The sequence below is a fragment of the Malaclemys terrapin genome, chromosome 2 (genome assembly GCF_027887155.1).
Source record: "Malaclemys terrapin pileata isolate rMalTer1 chromosome 2, rMalTer1.hap1, whole genome shotgun sequence".
Taxonomy (NCBI): Eukaryota; Metazoa; Chordata; order Testudines; family Emydidae; genus Malaclemys; species Malaclemys terrapin.
Genome location: NC_071506.1, coordinates 67,926,124 through 67,948,521, shown reverse-complemented (window position 1 = coordinate 67,948,521; position 22,398 = coordinate 67,926,124). Strand labels below are relative to the sequence as shown.

The window sequence follows — 22,398 nt, the reverse complement described above, 5'->3', positions numbered from 1 at the left end:
GGGCCCTTACGTGCCCAATTCCCATAGAAAGTCCTAATAACTTTCAAAGGATGTTGGACACCTAATTCCCATAAACACCTTTGAAAATCCCAGCTATGATATATGCAACATCAGCATCAAGCATCAAACAAACCAAAAGCAGAAGGAAATACACCTCTACTTCGATATAACGCTGTTCTCAGGAGCCAAAAAATCTTATCGCGTTATAGGTGAAACTGCGTTATATTGAACTTGCTTTGATCCACCGGAGTGCGCAGCCCCGCCCCCCCCGGAGCACTGCTTTACCGTGTTATATTCAAATTTGTGTTATATCGGGTCGCATTATATTGAGGTAGAGGTGTATAAACAGTTAACACACACATATGTTGAACCATAATAGGGAAATTAATACTTCCTTACCTCACAGGGGTGTTGTGAGGATAAATACATTAAACATGGTGAAGCATTTTGAGACCTATTGATGAAAAGCACTATAAAAGAGCTAGTAATAATGAATAAATGAACATCACCCCTAATGCCTTTGGACAAATATGTATATACAGATAGGCCTTCTGTAGCTTTACACAGTCACTGGAAATTCTGGAACAGCAGTTACTAGCATATGGATTTAGGCCCTGATCCTTTAGCTGGATTCAGTCAGAGGGTCTTTATGTCTGTATGAAGCCCCATTAAAGAGCTCACTTGGGAGCACCCAGTTACAGGATCTGGGCCTTGCAATAGCTGTTCCTCCGCATGCTAAATCAGGCATTATTTATACATGAAAATATTATATTATTTTAAATAAATGTCAGAAATGTCAATTTTTGTTAGGAGGGGAATAAGAAAATATTTCATAAAAAATATGATTGTTCTCTTCTACTGCCTGCAGCTTCGTCTGAAAGACCTGGACACTAAGCAAGAACTGGGCTTTTACAGTGCAGACCAGTGGCTCTTTAAAGAAGATGGGTCAGAGACCGTGACAGAGCTAGCAGCAGTCAGACCAGATAAGGCACCGCTCAGGGGTATGCTGCTGAACCAAGAAACAAGCAAAAAAAATGTTTTTTAAAGTGAATCAACTAGAATAAACATGATGATGGGAAAGATTATAAAACATTTTAGAAAAGTCATTCCCAGTTGCTTTTGACATCCTTGGTTAAAGCACTTGTGTGAAATGTTGGATCTTTAACAAAGCCTAAGAGGGTTTAAAAATGTTTTACTGCTTTCCTCTTTAAGGCAAATAGCACATGTATTTAATGTTTCCACTACATCAAATGCCAATTTGAACACCTCAAAATATACAGGGCCAAACTGGTGCAATTCCCCTGAAATCATTGGAATGATGCCAGCTTACACCAGCTGGGGACCTGGCTCATATATTTAAAATGCACGATAAAGTGATGATTGAAAATTTTATGGACAAAGAAAAGATTGATGGCTTTATATTGAACAAGAAAAAAGGCTGAAATTCTGGCCAAACCAGAGATGTGCCTCAATATTTTTATGTTTGTGTTGTCCTCTAATTGATATGCTGTAGGAACAGGAATACACAGATAAAATTTAATATGAACATGATTTTAAAACTCTGGTAAGATCTTCTTTTGCTTTAGGTGTATTTTATACAGTATTTGCCAGAAAAAAGTCTAATTCACTAAACATTATAATCAAAAGTCAACTTCATCCAAACATTAAAAACTGTTTCCTTTCCCTTCCAGTTCAAAGCTGGACTGTATGTAGAATTAGATGGTGGGAGTATATTACAGCATTTAGTTCTACACAGAGTTATCACAACCTTGGATAAAAAAATGTTCTTGTCATGCTGCTAAGGAAAAATCATGGCAGATGATCATTACTGTCTGTAGTGAATAATATTAATACATATCGATGTAAATAGTTAAGCTGCTTCCCCAGACCAAATTAATTGTAGTGGCAACAGTTATCTATCTGACAGGTTAAAATGGAATGCAGCTAACCAAGAACAAAGAGTGGGATATTTTCATTGTCAATCTTTTATATTTCTTTCATAAAATGTTGCTGTAGTGAGCAAGTTCTAACTGGAATTAAGCTCTGTATTTATTATGAAGAGAACTCGGGCCTCATTCAAAGCCCATTGAAGTTAGTGAATGGCTTTCAACTCACTTCAGTGGGCACTGGATCAGGCTTTCAATAACTAAGAGATTTTTTTCTCTTTTGAATATGAACATGAGCGCTGACATTCCATTTATAACACTGAAACATGCCATTGAGAAGCAGTTAGCAATCTGTATTAAAATTGGATGGAAAATGTAGGTACATGAAGGAGGATCAATTAATAATCATTTTATCCTGTACTCTTTCAGATTAATTATTTACTTGGCATAGATCTTTTAGTAATGTTTTCTTTTATTTATTTTTCATGGCAGAAGTTCTTTACTCGGTCAGTGTTCACACAGGAACATTACCTGCATCAGGAACTGATTCAGATGTCTTTATTACAATATTTGGAGTGAATGGAGACTCCTGCAAAAGAAAACTTAGGCATTCTAGGTCACATGCAAGTTTTGAAAGAGGTCAGGTTAGTATGGATTTTTTTATGCATTTCTCTCTCTCTTTCTCTCTCTCTTTTTTTTTTTTTTTTTTTGTATTGTCATCTTCTAAACCCTGTTTTCTCTCTGAAGATTCAGTACAAGCTTGAGGCATAAACCAGTTCTGTGGTGTACATAGGAACTTGTCATAGTCTATTCTAGAAATCTAAAGGCACAGCAAGACCCTTAGTGAGGATACTATGTTGAGCCAGCGGAAGCTGCAAATCAACCCCAGTCACTTGCTAAGAACAGATATTTTAGATCAATTCAGATGCCAATTTAAGAACAATGCCAAAAATAGAAGACAGTTTAAAAACAATGGATCCACAATAAAATATGATAGCAGCTGAAGAGGAACCATAGGAAGGAGGCTAGGATTCTCCTCTACCGTTAAAATGTCTATACAAGGTGCTAACCTATATTTAGAAACCACTTAATTGAAATGTGTTAGTTATGTGTTGGTTTAGTTAGGGCCACTAACGTCTTACATATGCTGAGAAAATGCATCATGTCAGAAAAATATATTAACATGTTTTAACTAACACAATATAAAAAAGTGATGTTCCCAAGGGAAAAAGTTAATTACCTAATCTTTATGAAGGTCAAATACATCACCCATCAAAAGAAAAAGATTGAAGGCAGAAAAAAATTGTAAAAATTCCCAGACAAGACCATGATGGTGTATCCCAGTTTGACGCCTGTGACTAAATAATCAATGTGACCGTCAGTATAGGTTATATCAGAAATGAAAACTTTTCCCCTCAAATATCCACTCCCTGACCACAATCATCTTTCCCATTTTATTTCTTTTCCCCTACAAAAGTCAATTTTTCAGAGGGAAAATGGTGTGATTTCTCAATGAATTAGCTAATTTCCTCTGAAGTAAATTTACAAAACTTCAGGATTTTTTTGGAGGGGAGACTATTACCATCTACAGTGTGATAAACTGTTTATTTTAGAGAAGTTAGTAACGTTTGGGCCTGGATTCAGTTATTTGCAAGCATCTTAACATTTGCAGCTAAAAAACTGAGATGTGAAAGTACTTGCATGCAAACTCATGTAGGCTGAGAAATTTCTGACAAAATGTTAGTGTCCTCTGGGGAGGTCATCTCAGAGGTGAGTCAATTTGGCAATGGCTCTTCTCCTTCCAGTCTCAGGGCTAGGCATCCTCAGTGGAAATTGCAGCTGTTGTCTTCTTCCCAGCTGCCAGAGAGACACAGACCCTCAGCATAGCTCTGAAAATCAAGAGGCACTCTAAGTTTATACTGCTGATGAGGAAGAAGGGCAAATTACAAACATAGACCCTGGTGCTGCAAAGAGTTGACAGCAGTGGGGTTACTCACAGTGTGTAAAGTCTTTGCAGAATTGGGGCCTTATTGACATCTCCACTCTCTGGAGCAGATGCACATTGGAATACATTACATTTGGTAAGGAAGGGACTTCCAGAAGTGCCTAGTTATTGCTCTCTAAGTGGGAGACCTTTTCAATACTTTTATGGGAGGGAGAAGAGCAAAGAGTTCTGAGTTGAGTAAATCTGGTAAAGAAAGGAGAGGAAGTGAAAATGAACACAGAGCAGTAGATCAAAGAGGAATTTAGGAGACTGAAGTGGATGAGAAGACACACTGAGGGAATAAGATGTGTGCGAAATAAAAACAGAAGGGAAGAGGATATGGCAGAGGTAGGGAAGAGAAGGAAAATATATAAAGTTAAGGACATGTCTCACATGTGAGAGGTGAATATTGATGAGGAAATTTAACAGGAAAACTGTTCTGCACATGATTACTATGGCCACAGGACAGCAATGCCTTCCTTATTTGCAAACAATATTTGTTGGTTACATACTTCACTGTTTAATCCACTTTTTAGTAGTAAAATGTATTTGTAACTATAGCAACTGTCACATCATATATGAATATATTTGCTATGTGAGATGCAAAATATTTTCTTAAAGAACACACACACTAAATTGAAATATTGTGCTAATTTCAATCAGTGCTAAACAAGATAATTCAAATGCAGTTCCTGTTTGGGGGAGATGCTGAGCACCTGTCTCTGGTCTGTACTATAATTCCTCTGCCATCATACCCAATGACATCAATGCCACTGACTCCATATCAATTTCATAATCCAGTTTGAAATTGCTGTTCTTTTCTTTTTTAAACCCTGTCTACAAGCCCCATCACAGATTCTGTCCCTGTATCCCCCTTACCGCTTCTTTTGTCTGTCTAGAACCAGACTCCTCTCCTCTGCCTTCAAAATCCCAGGACTGGACCTGCACTATGAATGGCGTCTTCTATACAAACTGTATTGCAAAGCTCTTTATACAGTTTAATAATAATTACAGTGTTAACATAAAAATATCAGTGAGTGAGAGAAACTTCTTGAGGCAATAGAGAAAATATATTTTTGGCTAAGATTTGAAGGAGATGGAAAATCCATGAGGTGGGAAGGTTATTCCATATTGCATTTTCCTGCAATGGAGAAGGTTCTTGCAACAACAGTAGTTGGTGATTTTACGTGAAAGAAAAGAAAGGAGGCCAGTTCTAAAATGAAAGAAGCAGAGAGGGGAATCGGGAAAACAAGTTCTAGACGGTATTTTGAGGAAAGGGTCTGGTGGTCTGGTTTTTTGGACAGTTTTGAATTGGATCTCAAGGTGGATTTGGAACAGATGATGGTGTTTAGTCAAGCTCAGCTTGTACATGTCAGAAGGCACACAGCAGGATTCTGCACCTACTGGAGTTTGGAGGACTGGGACTTGGGGCGATCATATGAAAAAGTACTGCAATAAAGAGGAGATGAAAGTGTAACCCACTGTTAAGTGTGTGTGCTACATTTCCCCCCTCTGGGCTGGATCTAGCACCCAGTTAGAGGACTTAGTCCTTTAGCTCAAGCTATAGAAGATGTTCCTTTCCAGTTTGGAGGTTGACTCAGTTCCTCCTGATGACCAAGATAACTATTGTTACAGAAGCAGGGTCAAGACACCGGTGTATACAGAACAAACAGTATCACAACAAATAATAAGCAGATTTGCCAACACAGGAAATATAGGAAGTGAAGAAAAGTTCAGAGCCAAGTTTAAAGACACTTGAGGGAAGTGGAATGCCTGAGATAAGGAGGATACAAGAAATTGAAATGTGTCTGAGGGTAAACATCTTACCCCAGTGAAACCTTTCTCTGAAATATTTATCTGAAGGAAGAAGAAATAAGATAGTTAACGTGGTCAAGACAGGCAGAGACAGTGAACAGGGATGAGTCATCACATTTCTTGACAGATACCTATCATTACTGCCCTTTACAGTTGGAGAAATGGAATCACGGAGAGGTGGAGTGGCACATCCAGTGTCACAGGTCAGACCAGCGGCAAGGGCAGGAATAGAACCTCGGTCTCCTGAGTCCCAGTCCAGTGCAGTGTCCAATAGGTCAGATGGCCTCCCACTGTCAGAACTAATGCTAGTGGAACACCATAAAGGAGAGGTCTGGGCACAGAGGAGAAACAGTCACCAGAAACAGAGAAAATAGTTTGGTAGTGGGAAGGAGCAGAACCAGAATGGGAATGACTGGAAATGAGTGTGGAGAATTTACTGGGGACAAATTACTGGGGACAACTTTTTGCTTGTTTGTAAAGGAAGTAACCGGGGAGAGGGGGGGAGTAAGGCGGGGAGCCATTTTATACTTGTTTCTGACTATCAGGAAGAAATTGGTTGTGAATTTATTGAAGGCAGTTTGGGTGAAAGTGATCATGAAATGATAGATTTCATTATTCTGAGGAAAAGGAGGAGTGAGAGCAGCAGAAATAAGGATAATTGACTTACTTTAACAAAGTCAGAGAACTGATAGGTAAGATTCCACAAGAAGAAAATCCAAGTGAAAGAGTTGTTCAGGAGAGCTGGCAGTTTCTCAAAGAGACAATATTAAAGGTACAACGGCAAACTATCCTGATACTAAGAAAAGGCAAGAAGAATACTAATAGGCCAATATTGCTGCATCATGAGCTCTTTAACAACTTGAAAATCAAATAGAAATCCCCCAGAAAGTGAAAACAAATTGCCAATGTTGGGTACAAAACAATAGTGTAAGTATGAAGGGACAAAACCAGAAAGGCTAAAGAACAAAATGTGTTACAACTAGCAAGGGACATAAAAGGCAATAAGAAGAGGTTCTATAAATACATTAGGAGCAAGAAAAAGTGGAAGGAAAGTGTAGATCCTCTACTTAGCAGGGAAGGAGAGCTAATAACCGACGACACCAAGAAGGCTGGGATGCTTAATGCCTATTTTGCTTCAGTCTTCACTAAAGATGTTATTTGTGATCAGATGCTTAACACAATTAATATTAATAACAAGGATGCAGGAGCACAAACCAAAATAGGAAAAGAACAGGTTAAAGAATGTTTAGATATGTTAAATGCATTTAGGTCGGCAGGGTCTGAAGAAATTCACCTTGGATTACACAGGGAGCTATCTGAAACAATCTCAGAGCCATTAGCAATTATCTTTGAGAACTCATGGAGTATGGGTGAGGTTCCAGAGGACAGCAGAAGGGCAAACATGGTATGTATATTTAAAAAGGGGAACAAAGAGGACCCGGGGAGTGATAAGCCAGTCAACCTGACATTAATAATTTGTACCAGTATCTTTCCAGATATCAAACAATCAATTCATAAGCACCTAGAGGATAATAGTGTTATAAGAAATAGCCAGCATAGATTTGTCAAGAACAAATCATGCCAAACCAACCTAACTTTCTTCTTTGACAGGCTTATTGGACTAGTGCATGAAGGGAAACAGTACATGTGATGTATCTTAATTTTAATAAGACTTTTGACACAGTCCCACATGACATTCTCAAAAGCAAACTAGGGAAATGTGGTCTAGATGAAATTACAGTAACGGGTACAAAACTGGTTGAAAGATCCTGCATTGGAGGAATTCCTGGGTGAATTTTGCATCCCTAAAGGTTATAAGAATTTACAACATAGCCTGGAGGTGAGTCTCAACTACAAAAAAGAATTAGGTAAGTTCACGGAGGATAGGTCCATCAATAGCTATTATTCAAGATAGCCAGGGACACAACCCCATGCTCTGGGTGTCCCTAAACCTCTGATTGCCAGAAGCTGGATGATGGGACAGATCACTTGATAATTGCCCTCTTCTGTTCATTCTCTCTGAAGCATCTGGCACTGTCCACTGTCAGAAGACAGGATTCTGGGCTAGATGGACCATTGATCTCACCCAGTATGGCCATTCTTATGTTCTTATTTACATGTCATTGGAGAGATCAGACAAAGTGTTTTCCTCAAGCTCTGAATTTCAATTCAAAACAGTCAGGGTCAAGGTAAAGTTTTATTAGGGAGTGGGCAGTGGCAGATTTTTAAAGAACTGGGGAAGATACTACAGGAAAAGCGGTTAATAATCATAATATCATATTGCCTCTATATAAATCCATGGTATGCCCACACCTCGAATACTGCATGCAGTTGTCATCGCCCCATCTCAAAAAAGATATATTGGAATTGGAAAAGGTTCAGAAAAGGGCAACAAAATGATTAGGGATATAGAACGGCTTCTGCATGAGGAGAGTTTAATCAGACTGGGACTTTTCAGCTTGGAAAAGACTAAGGGGGGATATGATAGAAGTCTATAAAATCATGAGTGGTATAGAGAAAGTAAATAAGGAAGTGTATGACTACTCAGAGCTCTGGTATGAAACTGCAGAAAAAACGGAGAGTCTTTGGATTAAGTTTAGAAGAAGTTGAGCAATAAGGGTGATGCCGTAGTGTGAGTCTGCTATAGACCACCAGACCAGGGGGATGAGGTGGACGAGGCTTTCTTCTGGCAACTAACAGAAGTTACTAGTTCGCAGGCCCTGGTTCTCATGGGAGACTTTAATCATCCTGATATCTGCTGGGAGAGCAATACAGCAGTGCACTGACAATCCAGGAAGTTTTTGGAAAGTGTAGGGGACAATTTCCTGGTGCAAGTGCTGGAGGAACCAACTAGAGACAGAGCTCTTCTTGACCTGCTGCTCACAAACTGGGAAGAATTAGTAGGGGAAGCAAAAGTGGATGGGAACCTGGGAGGCAGTGACCATGAGATGGTCAAGTTCAGGATCCTGACCCAAGGAAGAAAGGAGAGCAGCAGTATACGGACCCTGGACTTCAGAAAAGCAGACTTTGAGTCCTTCAGGGAACTGATGGGCAGGATCCCCTGGGAGAATAACATGAAGGGCAAAGGCGTCCAGGAGAGCTGGCTGTATTTTAAAGAATCCCTATTGAGGTTGCAGGAACAAACCATTCTGATGTGTAGAAAGAATAGTAAATATGGCAGGCGACCAGGTTGGCTTAACAGTGAAATCCTTGCTGATCTTAAATGCAAAAAAGAAGCTTACATGAAGTGGAAGATTGGACAAATGACCCGGGAGGAGTATAAAATATTGCTCAGGCATGAAGGAGTGAAATCAGGAAGGCCAAATCACACTTGGAATTGCAGCTAATAAGGGATGTTAAGAGTAACAAGATGGGTTTCTTCAGGTATGTTAGCAACAAAAAGAAAGTCAAGGAAAGTGTGGGGCCATTACTGAATGAGGGAGGCAACCTAGTGACAGAGGATGTGGAAAAAGCTAATGTGCTCAATGCTTTTTTTGCCTCTGGCTTCACGAACAAGGTCAGCTCCCAGACTGCTGCATTGGGCAGCACAGCATGGAAAGGAGGTGACCAGCCCTCTGTGAAGAAAGAAGTGGTTCGGGACTATTTAGAAAAGCTGGACGAGCACAAATCCATGGGGCCGGATGTGCTGCATCCAAGGGTGCTAAAGGAGTTGGCGGATGTGCTTGCAGAGCCATTGGCCATTATCTTTGAAAAATCATGGCAATCGGGAGAGGTCCCGGATGACTGGAAAAAGGCTAATGTAGTGCCCATCTTTAAAAAAGGGAAGAAGGAGGATCCAGGAAATTACAGGCCAGTCAGCCTCACCTCAATCCCTGGAAAAATCATGGAGCAGGTCCTCAAAGAATCAATTTTGAAGCACTTAGAGGAGAAGAAAGTGATCAGGATCAGTCAGCATGGATTCACACAGTATTCTTGCCGACAAGTTAAAGAAGTATGGACTGGATGAATGGACTATAAGGTGGATAGAAAGCTGGCTAGATCGTTGGGCTCAACGGGTAGTGATCAATGGCTCCATGTCTAGTTGGCAGCCAGTATGAAGTGGAGTGCCCCAAGTGTCGGTCTTGGGGCTGGTTTTGTTCAAGATCTTCATTAATGATCAGGAGGTTGGTGTGGACTGCACTCTCAGCAAGTTTGCAGATGACACTAAACTGGGAGGAGTGGTAGATACGCTGGAGGGCAGGGATAGGATACAGAGGGACCTAGACAAATTAGAGGATTGGGCCAAAAGAAACCTGATGAGGTTCAACAAGGACAAGTGCAGAGTCCTTCACTTAGGACGGAAGAATCCCAGGCACTGCTACAGACTAGGGACCGAATGGGTAGGCAGCAGTTCTGCAGAAAAGGACCTAGGGGTTACAGTGGATGAGAAGCTGGATATGAGTCGACAGTGTGCCCTTGTTACCAAGCAGGCTAATGGCATTTTGGGCTGTATAAGTAGGGGCATTGCCAGAAGATCGAGGGACGTGATCATTCTCCTCTATTCGACATTGGTGAGGCCTCATCTGGAGTACTGTGTCCAGTTTTGGGCCCCACACTACAAGAAGGATGTGGAAAAATTGGAAAGGGTCTAGCGGAGGGCAACGAAAATGATTAGGGGGCTGGAGCACATGTCTTATGAGAGGCGAGGCTGAGGGAACTGGGATTGTTTAATCTGCAGAAGAGAAGAATGAGGGGGGATTTGATAGCTGCTTTCAACTACCTGAAAGGGAGTTCCAAAGAGGATGGATCTAGACTGTTCTCAATGGTACCAGATGACAGAACAAGGAGTAATGGTCTCAAGTTGCAGTGGGGGAGGTTTAGGTTGGATATTAGGAAAAACTTTTTCACTAGGAGGGTGGTGAAGCACTGGAATGGGTTACCTAGGGAAGAGGTGGAATCTCCTTCCTTAGAGGTTTTTAAGATCAGGCTTGACAAAGCCCTGGCTGGGATGATTTAGTTGGGTGTTGGTCCTGCTTTGAGCAGGGGGTTGGACTAGATGACCTCCTGAGGTCCCTTCCAACCCTGATATTCTATGATTCTATGAAAAGAGAATGGTTTGAAAGATGCAGCAAGGATGCATCTTTAGAAATGAAGATCGAGGAATAGTCTTCTGTAAAATTCAAAGGAATTATTGAGCTACTGGTAACAAATTCCTATTATTACTGCATGGTAAAATAAGTTAAACCAATTGAATTAAACTGCAGAAAGTAAGGTTAGTTTATATTTATGTAAGTAATTATCTTTCTTAGCTAACTGATCTCACTGGTTTAATGGGTTAAATGAGTGGGAAATTGTCATTTTGCCTAGCTAAAACTGAATCTAAATCAGGCAAGCTAATTTAAATAAAATGATTTTGGTTTTCATCAATTACACTTCCAATGAAGTGTATAATACAGATCTTGAATGTCTTTATACAGATTAAAAAATAAAATAACAAAAAAGAAGGATAATGACATAAGACAAAAGTATATTCTTGCTAATGCTGAGGAAGCGGGTAATTTAATGCATTATGATGATAATTCATTGATTAACAATCAGTGATTGTGACCACTGTTGTCTAATGACTATGAATGATTGTTCCAAAGAATGAAGTTAATGATAGGTCTCCATCTGAAAGGAGTTAGCAGTGAAGAAACATGAATATTACCAGCACAGGCTACAGAGTATTATTAGCACAGGCTAGTTTCTGTAAGTTAAAGGTGATATACACTGACAAAAAAAAAATAATTTTGCCTTGAAACTGCAAAAAATACAATTTTTAAATGATTTAATGCTCCCAATAAAAGTTATTTAAATGTTCATCTCAGCTAACTCCTATTTTAGGCTTCTTATGCATTACACTAAGGGGCTGTAGTTTGCCATGGTAACTGTTTGGGGAAGATCAAGGATATGTCAAGGCAAAAATGTCAAAAGTCCTAAAAACTGCAGTAGGAATAACAACTGTTTCCTCTTTCTGAGCACATTGTAGTGAATAATCCCCCCCCTCACAGGAGCATGGATTAGCTGGGCTATTTTTTTTTTTTAAATCATCTCTCCCTTTCATGTTTTCTGGTCTTCCTGTGTTATCCTGCCTGGTGGTGCAGTGGTTGGCAAAAAAGAAAAATTATAGCGTCTGTTTCTGCTATCCATCTGTTTTTATAATGACACCCGCATACATGCCCAAATATCCACCCTCCCACTCACGTTCTCTCACAGAACACATTCATTCTCTTGCTCACATAATTTATTCATCCCATCATGCACTTGTGCAGCTGCCATTTAGTTTTTGTTTACTGGTAGCTGTAGCAATATTTTAACAGATGTCCATTTACACCTAAAGAGCACATCTCTTCTCATTTGCCTGCATGAACAGCCTTAGTTATACTTTCTGCTGTCTGTATCGTCTTTCGTTTGCACAGTCATAAAAACATCACTATTTCTGTCTGGTGTTGTTGTAATGTGGCTTCTTCTCCCTTCTGAAAGCTAAGAAGACTTACGGCCTACAAGGCTTTGAAACATTTTAAGAATAAAAGGCCTCATTTAAGATAAAGTTCTGTTTAATTGGTGCATCCTAGTACTGGCCTCTGTCACTCCCTCAGCCTCCATGGAGTTCCATTTGGGTGGGGTGGGGAGGGTTGACCTGGAGTGGGAGGGCTGGGCCAGCAACACTCCTGGGTCTTTTGCAAGTAAATTAATGCTTCTCTCTTTCTCACCACCCACGGGAGGAGCACCCCAGAGCGAGGGTCACTAGTGTTAGATTTTCTGTTCCTTGCACCCCAGGGGATGGACTCTCTGGATTGGGACTGGGAAAATATACATACTCAAGGATCCAAATAATTCCTTTATAATAAGACCTCCAAATGTCAACATCAGCCTATTATGCATATCAGTCTAATTCCCCATCCTTCTGTAGGGACACGAGCAAAACCGAATGATTTAATATGGAAACAAATCCATTTTACCTAACACAACCTTGCTAAATATATTTTAATAATAACTGGTGTTATTAATTATGTGCAATTCACTGTGACTTGTTTTTCCATCAGGTTAATAGCTTCACTGTGGGAGCTGTAGACCTCGGAATGTTAATCAAAGTGCTAGTTGAACACAATAATATGGGTTATGGAGCTGGATGGTACCTGGACCGAATCACCATCCAAGAATCAGGCAAGAGCGACTGCCAATATGTATTCTCATGCCAGCAATGGTTAGACAGCGGAGTTGGTGATGGACGGATGGAACGAGAGTTGAGGCTTCTTGGAAAAGTGAGAAATGAGAGATTGGCAGGAAATATTCAGGGTGAGATGCAAAATCATCAAAACATATTCAAGCTTCTAATTTGATTGTATTTTATGTTTATTTTCCCAGGATTGGTCAATTGAGACTTGATATACAATACAGCTTTATTCTGCATAGCTTCTTTTACACAAACTGTATCCCCAACACTGTACAAAGCTGGTAAACACAGTTATAATGTTAAAAGAAAAAAATAATAGCACAAAGAGGGAGATTAAGAAGTATATGCTATTCAGCAAATATGTTGTCAGATGAAATTTGAAAATAGATGTTGAGTTGATGAGGCAGAAAGAAAGTAGGTTGTTCCATATGTCGGGAAATGCAGAGCAGAAGGCTCTTGCAACACTGTCATGTGAAGAGACATGAAACATTTCTTTTAGAACATAGTGTTTTTACCATATGCGTATATGTTTGCCATTAGCTTTGCTTTTGTTTGAATTGTATTTTCATTTGAAAGGTATGTCTGTGGTACCAATTCTCAATGGTATTTAGCTTAGGGATCAATGGAACCCAGAATTCTATTCAGAATTTGAAATGAACAGAAGACGAAACTTCAGAAAGAATTTGGACACTGAAAACATTTTAAGCCTTTAACCCTTTGTCACGATACCACTGTACCTGGCTCTCTCCCATAATCTCTTTTGGAAGGGAGTAAAATATTGATCTGGGTCCATTTATGGCATCTGAACCACAAATGACAGACAAGACTCCATGCCCAGACCTAACCAATCTGGACATCAGAAATTGCATTAAAAAACAGCAATATTTTAATAGAACTTCAGTTACTTTGTACACACGCTATGACCTATGTATGTTCCATTTTATACTCTGAGTATTTTGTGTATGTTAGCTGTGTTTGTTATAGGCATAGGAAGCATAATGTACATCCTTCAGTCTGAGCTGCATGTTCTTGGTATAGTAGGCAGATTTCTGTTATAATTTTGGGAACACTGGCACATCAGAGAAATGTTGCTGCAGCAACAGAAGCTCAGAATAGCTTGGAAACATGAGTGTAGGACCAGCAGTTACAAACACTGACCCCCTAAACCTCAGTGAATCCATCAAGATATAGTTGCCATTTTTAACATAAGAAGGACCTGCCTTCTTGCCCTCAGAATGTAACATTATCCCCACCAAATCCAGATTGAGAATTACCAATCGTTCCCAAGGTTCATGACAAGTAACATTCAGTATTTTAATAACCATAAAATCGAAAAACAACATTCCATGTGCCAGTGGAGATGTAGGAAATTTTCATTTAACTTTCATTCACTTTTCATTGCTATCTTTGGTTTAATTTATTTGTAGCTTTGATAAAGTTGCCTGTATGAGCCTTCAAATCACAACATCTTGATTTATAGAAAAGCTACTTTAGATAATGTTAAAAATGTATTAAAGCTAATTTTCTCTTTCACTGAAGTGTGTACATTTTGAACTCATGGGAGCTGATCCTTGGGTGGTATAACTGATCTAGCTCCGTTTACGTCTATATACATATATAGATATAGATATATTCATAGCTCCATTGATGTCAATAGAACTATGATAAGTTACACCAGCTCAGGATTTATCCTATAGTGTTAAGGCTGCCTAGTCTGGTTTTCAGGGAAATTCTGAGAATAAAAACAGGAAGTCATTGACTGAATTATTTTCAGCAAAGTATCCTTTATTTTACAATAAAAATGATTTTAAATGATTCAATCCATACTCTAGCTCACTGGGCATATAAAGAGCCAAATTAAAAAAGTAATTAAATTATACTCAGTAGTGGGCCAGCCCAGGTGACCAAAAAGATCTTCAAAAGTCACGCTTATTGTCATAAAAATTGTGACTATGACAAACATACAGCCTTAAGCCCTGACCCATCAATGCACTCGGCTAGCATGCGGTGTCCCATTGATGTCAGTGGGACTCCCCATAGGGATGCCGTTTGGGGGGTTAATTACAAACATTAAACAAGTTAATTCAAACCAAATGGTGGTGTCTCAAATTAGAGTAAAATTTTAGTGTTAACTTTCAACCTGTGGTGTCTCATCCTGCATTCCCTCTGCACCCAAAACTGATGTTGATTTCAGTGGGAGTTTTGAGTGTGTAAGGCTACCCCTTTGGTTTGAAAAGTAATTACTATTCCTTTTCAATATCCAGTGAAATCTTCCAGTTCTTTTATATCTCTTGTTTCAGCTACTCTGTTGAGTGTTTTCTATAGCCTCAATTCAGGAAAGTATATGTTCAAGTCCATTACTATTTAGGACAGCACTTATGCTTAACTATATGTTACACACATGCTTATATGCTGTCCTGAATACAGATGATTTCCTGAATAGGGGCCATAATTAGGATTCTCAATATGAACAACACATCTGTTAAAATCTGATCAATGGAACTGCTGAACCCAAAAGACCATGATTTCTTCAAATTGGAGACTAACTAATATGACCACTTTGTGGAAGAAGGACTTGATGTACTGTGGTGACCTAAATAAAAATGTCAAATGTGGAGCAAAGGAGTGTTTCTCAGTGGCCTTTGGTGAATGAACATACCTACCAAATTTCAAGAGTCTAGTTTAAGTGGGTACTTGAACAGTTGAAATCCAGTGAAAAAGATTGATAATTGGTAGCCTCTGGTAGAAAGGTCAAAGCTCTAATCTAGGATTTCTGTGTGTACTCAGTGTATGATAATGAATGAGTTTAACAAATTTCAAGATTCTGGTTCAATGGGAAAATGAAAGTCAATTGTTAGTCATTCACTCACCCACCGTGTTACAAGCATCTGTACTATATTGGATATTAAGTGCAGTTAATGAATTAATTATTTTTTACTGATTTGTTTCACTAGGGACTTGGGATGTCATTGTTACAACTAGTGATGCTTCAAGCATGAGCCCTAAAATGTCTTTAACTATTTGTGGTGAAAAATGTGCAAGTATTCCAGTCTTATTTCCCAAAGGATCCCTTAAAAAGGCTGAGATTTATCAGACGTCAGTGGAACTAGATAAGAAATTCACCTCTATATGCAAAGTTCGCTTGGAAATAGAAGATGCCAGAAATGGAGAGATCTGGCATTGTTGTGAGGTAAAAACTACTAAAGCAAGCCCAGATCTTTTTATTTTATTTTTAAGTTCTCTTCTTTTCATAATCTACAGTTATTTCCAGAAGCAGCTTCCAGTTACATTCAAAATTACATAACATTTCTCATTTACAAAGTAAGTAGATCTGCTAACAATGTTGGTGCAGTGATTTCACAATGTACTCAAAACATTTTTTATTAGAATATGTTTGAACAACAAAAATTCTGTAAACTTAAGTTGGATTTCTGGAGGGCAGCTAACAGAGGTGCCGTAGTCTATAGCTTTTCCAGTGCTATCTTTTCATAACTATTGCCACTGGCATAAATGGCAGTGTTTACATAATTCCAAATTGGCTATTACATGTTATGGGCTTATGACCCAAGACCACTAATGAAGTGAGACACTGGAAATGCCTTTTGACAAAAATATCTGCCATTAAAGTTGGCATCCTAGAAAAATAAATGAATAGCAAAAGTGACAATCTTTCCTCTGATGTCTAAGATGCTGAAGCTAAAAACCTCACATCACATCAAAATTGCTGTGGCACTACACTGCACAGAAAAGATACTTATCAACTCTAGCTGGAAAAATAAAAGGAAGTGTATAAGAAAGAATCCCTCCACTTTCAGTTTTCATTATACCTTAGTCCATGAATATTTGTGTTTCATTTTCATTACAAAATTAAGTGGGAAATATTAATTCTCAGTCTAAATATGTGTTGTTAAGCTGCAGGATGAAGCACCTGACATTTATCTGCTCGGCCAGTTGTTAATTTCATCTTTTTTTCCATATGAAATATTCATCTAGTAATTCTGTTGATAAAGTTATAACTGCCTTTGGAAGATTATAAAACATGGTGGATCACAATGGAAATGTATGCATTGAGGATAGAAACTTGGTAATTACAAATAGTGATACCCATTAGCATTACTTTACTGCATTAAGTCATGGCAGTGACTCAAAGCTCAGTTAGAAGATCACTACCATTTATATGGATAATGAGACTATCCACAGTTACGTTAGGTATGATTAAAAATACAAAGGGCATAAGCAAAGTGCTAGCTGTCTGGGATTAGAAAGGATTTCCCTTCCCTTAAGGGTGGGTTTTGCCATCATAGTCCCATTGCAGGAATGCTTGAATCTTCATGTGAGGCATCTAGTACTGACTATTATGAGAGACAGGATACTAGTCTAGTTCGACCACTGGTCTGACTCAGTACGATAGTTCCTGTGTTCCTATTGCTATTTATTTAAATTATACAAGACTGGACTTCACAGTCTAGGGGTTTGCTCTCACAATACAGGGAAATGTCAGGAGCTTCATTCTGCTGTTTAACAGACTGAGAATTAAAGTCTCCCCATCATTGTTGTAATTAAAAGCACTGAAAAATAATTTTGTTTGTTTTTGAATAAACTATCTCACTTCACTCTAACACAATATCCAGTACAAGAAATAACTATAATAGATGCCTCATTTCTGGAGAAAGTATTAACCAAAATACAAGAACAGTTTTTATTCTTCCCACTTCTTGAAGAAGGAAAGCACAGTAAGTGAGGTCTGACTTTTCGAGAAACTTTTCAGACATACAGACATCAGTATGAAAGAGAGAATTCTCTTTAGTTTAACTCTATACCAGAGCCTACATTTCATTTATTAATCTTTTCAATCACATTATGGAAAATATAGAATCTCTTTGAAGGCCTACATAATTACGCCACATACCTATGATTTTTGCTAACCAAAGACATTGTGCTTAGTGAGTGAAGTATTTGGTCATTTTTTTTCAAAGGTAGTGAGGTAGATAATATAGAAATTAAAGATTAGGCCATTTTTTTTTTCATATCCTAGTCAAAACATAATTATTCTGTATATTTTCAAGTGCTTTTTCCAGTCTAGCTTTAAATGACTCAGGGGAACTTCCATTACTTACCATGGGTGGCTATTCCGCAATCTAATAGCCCTCATTGTTAAAGATTGTTTCTAAAATTCAATCTACAGTTTTCTTTGTTCACTATCATCCCTTTTTTCTTTTATACAATAATTCACAGAGATTCAATACATTAATTAACAAATATGCTTAAGATCATGTGATTCAGATGGTACTGATGTGCTAGATTTCTACATTTTCATTTTTTCCCAGAAGTCCCTTAAATAGTTTTTTTTTCCAAATACAGTTTTGACAGGATCTTAATGACAATTGACTACCTTTCCTTCTCCTGTCTTGTTAAAGACTAGTTTCAAAAGGCCAGTTTAGAATAATAGCATTCATCTTTTTCTCTAATCAGTAACATGCCTCCTTAAATTACAGATTATTTATCTATCACAGTTTACATGAGAACCCCAGAACACAGATAGTGAGATTGGCTTATGTTCTTTTTGTATGTGCAGGTGAAACTTCAACACAGAAAAACTAAAGAAATTCTAGAATTTCCATTTCTTCGGAACTTTGCAGATGCTGAGGGATGCACAGTGGCTGAACTTCCAGTTCTCACAGCTGGTTTTCATTTTTCAACAGGTTTGTTACTTGACAAAAACACTGAAGATTTGCTCAAGTATCATGGTTGAGATTTTCAAATCAATGCAAGCGATTTCATCATACATCTTCTATTCATTTTAATGGGTTAATGTAGCTAAATCCTCTGCACTGCTTTGAAACTCCGTCGATTTATTTAGTAGTGCATTTTGTTTTCCAAGTATGATTAATTCCTGTTTTTAATACAAAGAAGTGCAGAAACTGAGCACTAAGAAGATTTAAAATCTTGTGAGTAGCACTCATTTGAGTTCATTTTTATCTTGACAATATTACTTTGTCTCCCTCCCCAAACAACAAAGGAAATTCCAAGGGAAATTACTCTTGGTGCTGCAATTTCAGATAAGGAGAAGTTATATAGTACCTCACACAAGATGCATATATTCTTGTGCTCCTAGGAATTTAAGTCCTTCCTCATTTATGATACAGTTACCAAGTTTCCCCAGAAACTTTCTACTGTGATTTGTGCCTCTCTCACCTCAAGACTGGATTTTTGTAATGTGCTTTGCTTTGAGCCTAACCCCATACATAAAAGAAGCTAGTGCAGAAAATGGTATCTTAAGTAGGTACCTGGACTTAAGGACATTACCTCAATGCTCCTTCAGCTGCATTGACTTCCTGTATTTCCTGGGTGGAGCTTAAGGTATTAGTTATAACCTATCAGTCCTAAATGGTCTGTGACCATCCTGCTTGAGAGATCACCTTTCTCCATCAGCCCTATAGCCATAGTTAATATCAGTGAAGGCATTCATGCCAGAGCTCCCTTGATATAAAATTGAGGAAGCTATTGACAGGATGTTCTCTATGAGAGCCATTTGACTTTGAAATTCTTTCCCCTGAACTCTTGCTCCAAAGTAGCACAAATGTGTTGACTTTTGGGGGATGCTGCACAGCTCATCTTTTTAAAGGACCTTTTGGTGAGAGGGACATTGCCTGAGTGGTAATGTTAGGCAGGAAGTGATGTTTTTTCCATAATTTTGATCCCTTTGTGTTCAAGGGGTCTTATTGGCTCCTGCTATCAGTAGAGTGGTTACTTCTGGTTTTGTCTTTGGGCCAGATCCTCGGCCCTTACCAAATGCCTTTTGCATTGTTCTAGTGATACAAAAAAGAACACTTAAAGCTACATTAACCAAGACAGCCAAAGATTCCTTAGTTGAAGGGGAATGAGGGGGAGTTGGCTAGAAGTAAGGGAACGGGACAGGAATATACAGTGCTGCTCCAGATCCTTGGCTGGCAGCACATTCCCTAAGGGATTACTGAAACTCGTGCAATTTAAAGCAGCCCTGGGGGTACTCTAGGTTATGCAGTGGCGTATTTTGACCAGTGGCCAAGGTTCAAAGGAAGTGTAACAGTTTCTTCCTCTCTCACTCCCTAAGCTGTGCTAAGTATGGCTTCAGCAAAGCTCAGGATGGAGCCTTTTATGTTTAGTTGTGCTTCTGAATAATTATTAAGGTCACCTACAGTTTAGGATGGATGTTTTGTATGTTTGTTATGCTTCTAAATAAATAAATAAATAAATAAGCTTGTTTTTCCCAGCGGTGTTGTGTTTGCTATTTTAGAGTGATCAGTATTGATCTGTTTATTACCTTTTACTCTCATTCTCTTTTTCCAACTCAAAAATTGTTTCGATTGTTAATTATAATCACATTGGGTTTTTATTTTAATTACAGTGTAGTTTTAAAAATGATACCATTTTGCACAGCACTTTGATCAATTTGGCCAGGAATGCTCCAGAAATAAAAGTATAATCATAATATATGTTAAATTAAATGTATTTCTTAAATGTCCAAGCTTCAATACTTCTTTCTTTTCCCCCCCACACAGTAAAAGAGTATGTTCTGTACATTACTACGGCTGCATCCTTGGAGTCAGGAACAGATGCAGATGTGTATGTCACTCTACGAGGGCTCTTGGGAGACACGGGAAGAAGAAAATTGACAAGGAAAGGAGAGGATCTTTTCACCAAGGGAAAGGTGTGGTTATCATTTCTAAAGGATCTATTGCTCTTCTAGGGCCTGATCCAATTCTAATTGACTTGACTGAGAGTTGGATAGGGCCTCTGGTTTCTAGGCTTTTGATGTCTTGTGGCTTTTACAACATGTGGGTGCGGCACGCACAGATATAAATATTACCCACAATAGAACTCCATTAAAAACATTATTAAGATTGCAAAGTCAAGCACTCAAAAATTAGGAAATACCAGAATTAAGGTTATCTGTGCAACCTTAATTTGACTGCTTGTGCATATTCTTTATGATATATACTTTAATTACAAGCCACTCAGTCTCACGGATATTTGCTGACAGCAGAGGAATGGTGAGACTCAGAAATAACCAGGCTATGGAAGAAAACATTCTTTTGGGGTCAAGACACTTCTGCCCCATTCCCAGCCAAGTGGGCACAGACGCTTTTTTCCATTCCCTGCAAGTGTGACCCCTTCTACCCCATCCCCTCTAACCTGTCCCTGTTCCAATCCTGTCTCTTTCCCGTCCTTTGCTCTTCATCCCAGTTCCATTCTCCTTACCTAGTCGGTCCCAGTCTCCATTCCTCAGACTTTTCATCCCAGTCTCTTTGCCCAGCAAGTACTAGTCTCACTCTGCACACTCACTGCACAAGTCCTGGTCTCCTACCTTCACTCCTTGTGCCCAGTCTCATTGTCCAGCCAGTTGCAGCCCTCCTTCTGCCTCCTCATCAAATCTGCCCTTCTCCCCAATTCTAACCTCCAGTCACCCCCTCCCATATCTACATTCCTCATCCCCACTGGTGCTCCCAGTCCCAATTTCCCTTCCTGACTTTCTCATCCAATCTCAGTGTCATCATCCTCCAGTTCCCTGTCCCAATCTCTTTGCCCAGCCAATCCCAGTCCCCTCCCGCCCAGCATCCTGGTCCTCATCAGATAAGTCTGTCCTCCCCAGGGGTGAAAGTGAGCCCTGACCCCAACCCCTGCGCATGGCTGAGAGCCCTGACACCAGGCTGTGAGCCCCGACGCCCACAGTTCATGATGCACTATGATGCACACCTTATATGTATTAGTTGATTTTGTACGCGGATCTTATGATTAAAATAAATAAATGTTCTATTATCATTATTATTCTTGTTATTTACGTATTTTTCTTTTTTTTTTTACAAAGTAACTACTATGAAATGATATGGAGAGGGGGGGCGCAATTTTATATTCTTGCCTCGGGCCCAAAAATAGCTAGTTACGGCTCTGCTTTAGATACTTGGGTCAGCTGGCCCTAATATAAATTAGAACTTCTTGAAGTTGCATTTCTGTCAGGGCTGCTTCTTGTAGCTGATTGTAACGAAGCTTGACTCACCGGCACAGCACCTCCTGCTGGTTGCCTGGGAATTAGCTCTTTTTCCAGCATATGGAGTACCCTCTGCTGGTGTCTCGCCTGCCTCAGGCCCCGTGTCCCTCCTGGACCCCAGTGTCGCTTTACCTAGGGGTTCTGCCCCAGCAGTACCCCCACTCTCTGGGTCTCCCCTCCCAGGGAACCCCAACCCTCTAAATCCACCTTGCCTCAGCGGCGCGGGCAAGGGATGTGCTGGCTGCAGCTTCCCGCTGCCCCCATTGGCCCGGGACGGTGAACCGCAGCCAGTGGGGGCCGCGATCGGCCGAACCTGCCGCATCAGCAGGTAAATAAACTGGCCCGGCCCGCCAGGGTGCTTACCCTGGCAAGCCGCGTGCCAAACGTTGCTGACTCCTGATCTAGCCCCTGCTCACTGGGGAAGACTGCAGTCTATAATGGCCACTAATCATTGGCAAGGGGTAGGACCTGCTGCCTTTACCTATCCCCGGGCTGTATCTCTGTATCCTTTATAGGCCTTCAACAAGGC

General features: G+C 39.5%; 1 protein-coding gene across 1 annotated transcript in view; it reads left to right on the top strand.

The window, feature by feature from the left end:
• Positions 1-22,398, top strand: part of RP1 (RP1 axonemal microtubule associated) — a 258,962-nt gene that overhangs the window by 194,788 nt on the left and 41,776 nt on the right. Inside the window, exons 42-47 of the mRNA XM_054020164.1 lie at positions 869-1,001; positions 2,379-2,530; positions 12,711-12,963; positions 15,796-16,031; positions 18,417-18,543; positions 20,383-20,531. Coding sequence (XP_053876139.1) covers positions 869-1,001; positions 2,379-2,530; positions 12,711-12,963; positions 15,796-16,031; positions 18,417-18,543; positions 20,383-20,531 — 1,050 coding nt within the window. The remainder of the gene's footprint in view (positions 1-868; positions 1,002-2,378; positions 2,531-12,710; positions 12,964-15,795; positions 16,032-18,416; positions 18,544-20,382; positions 20,532-22,398) is intronic.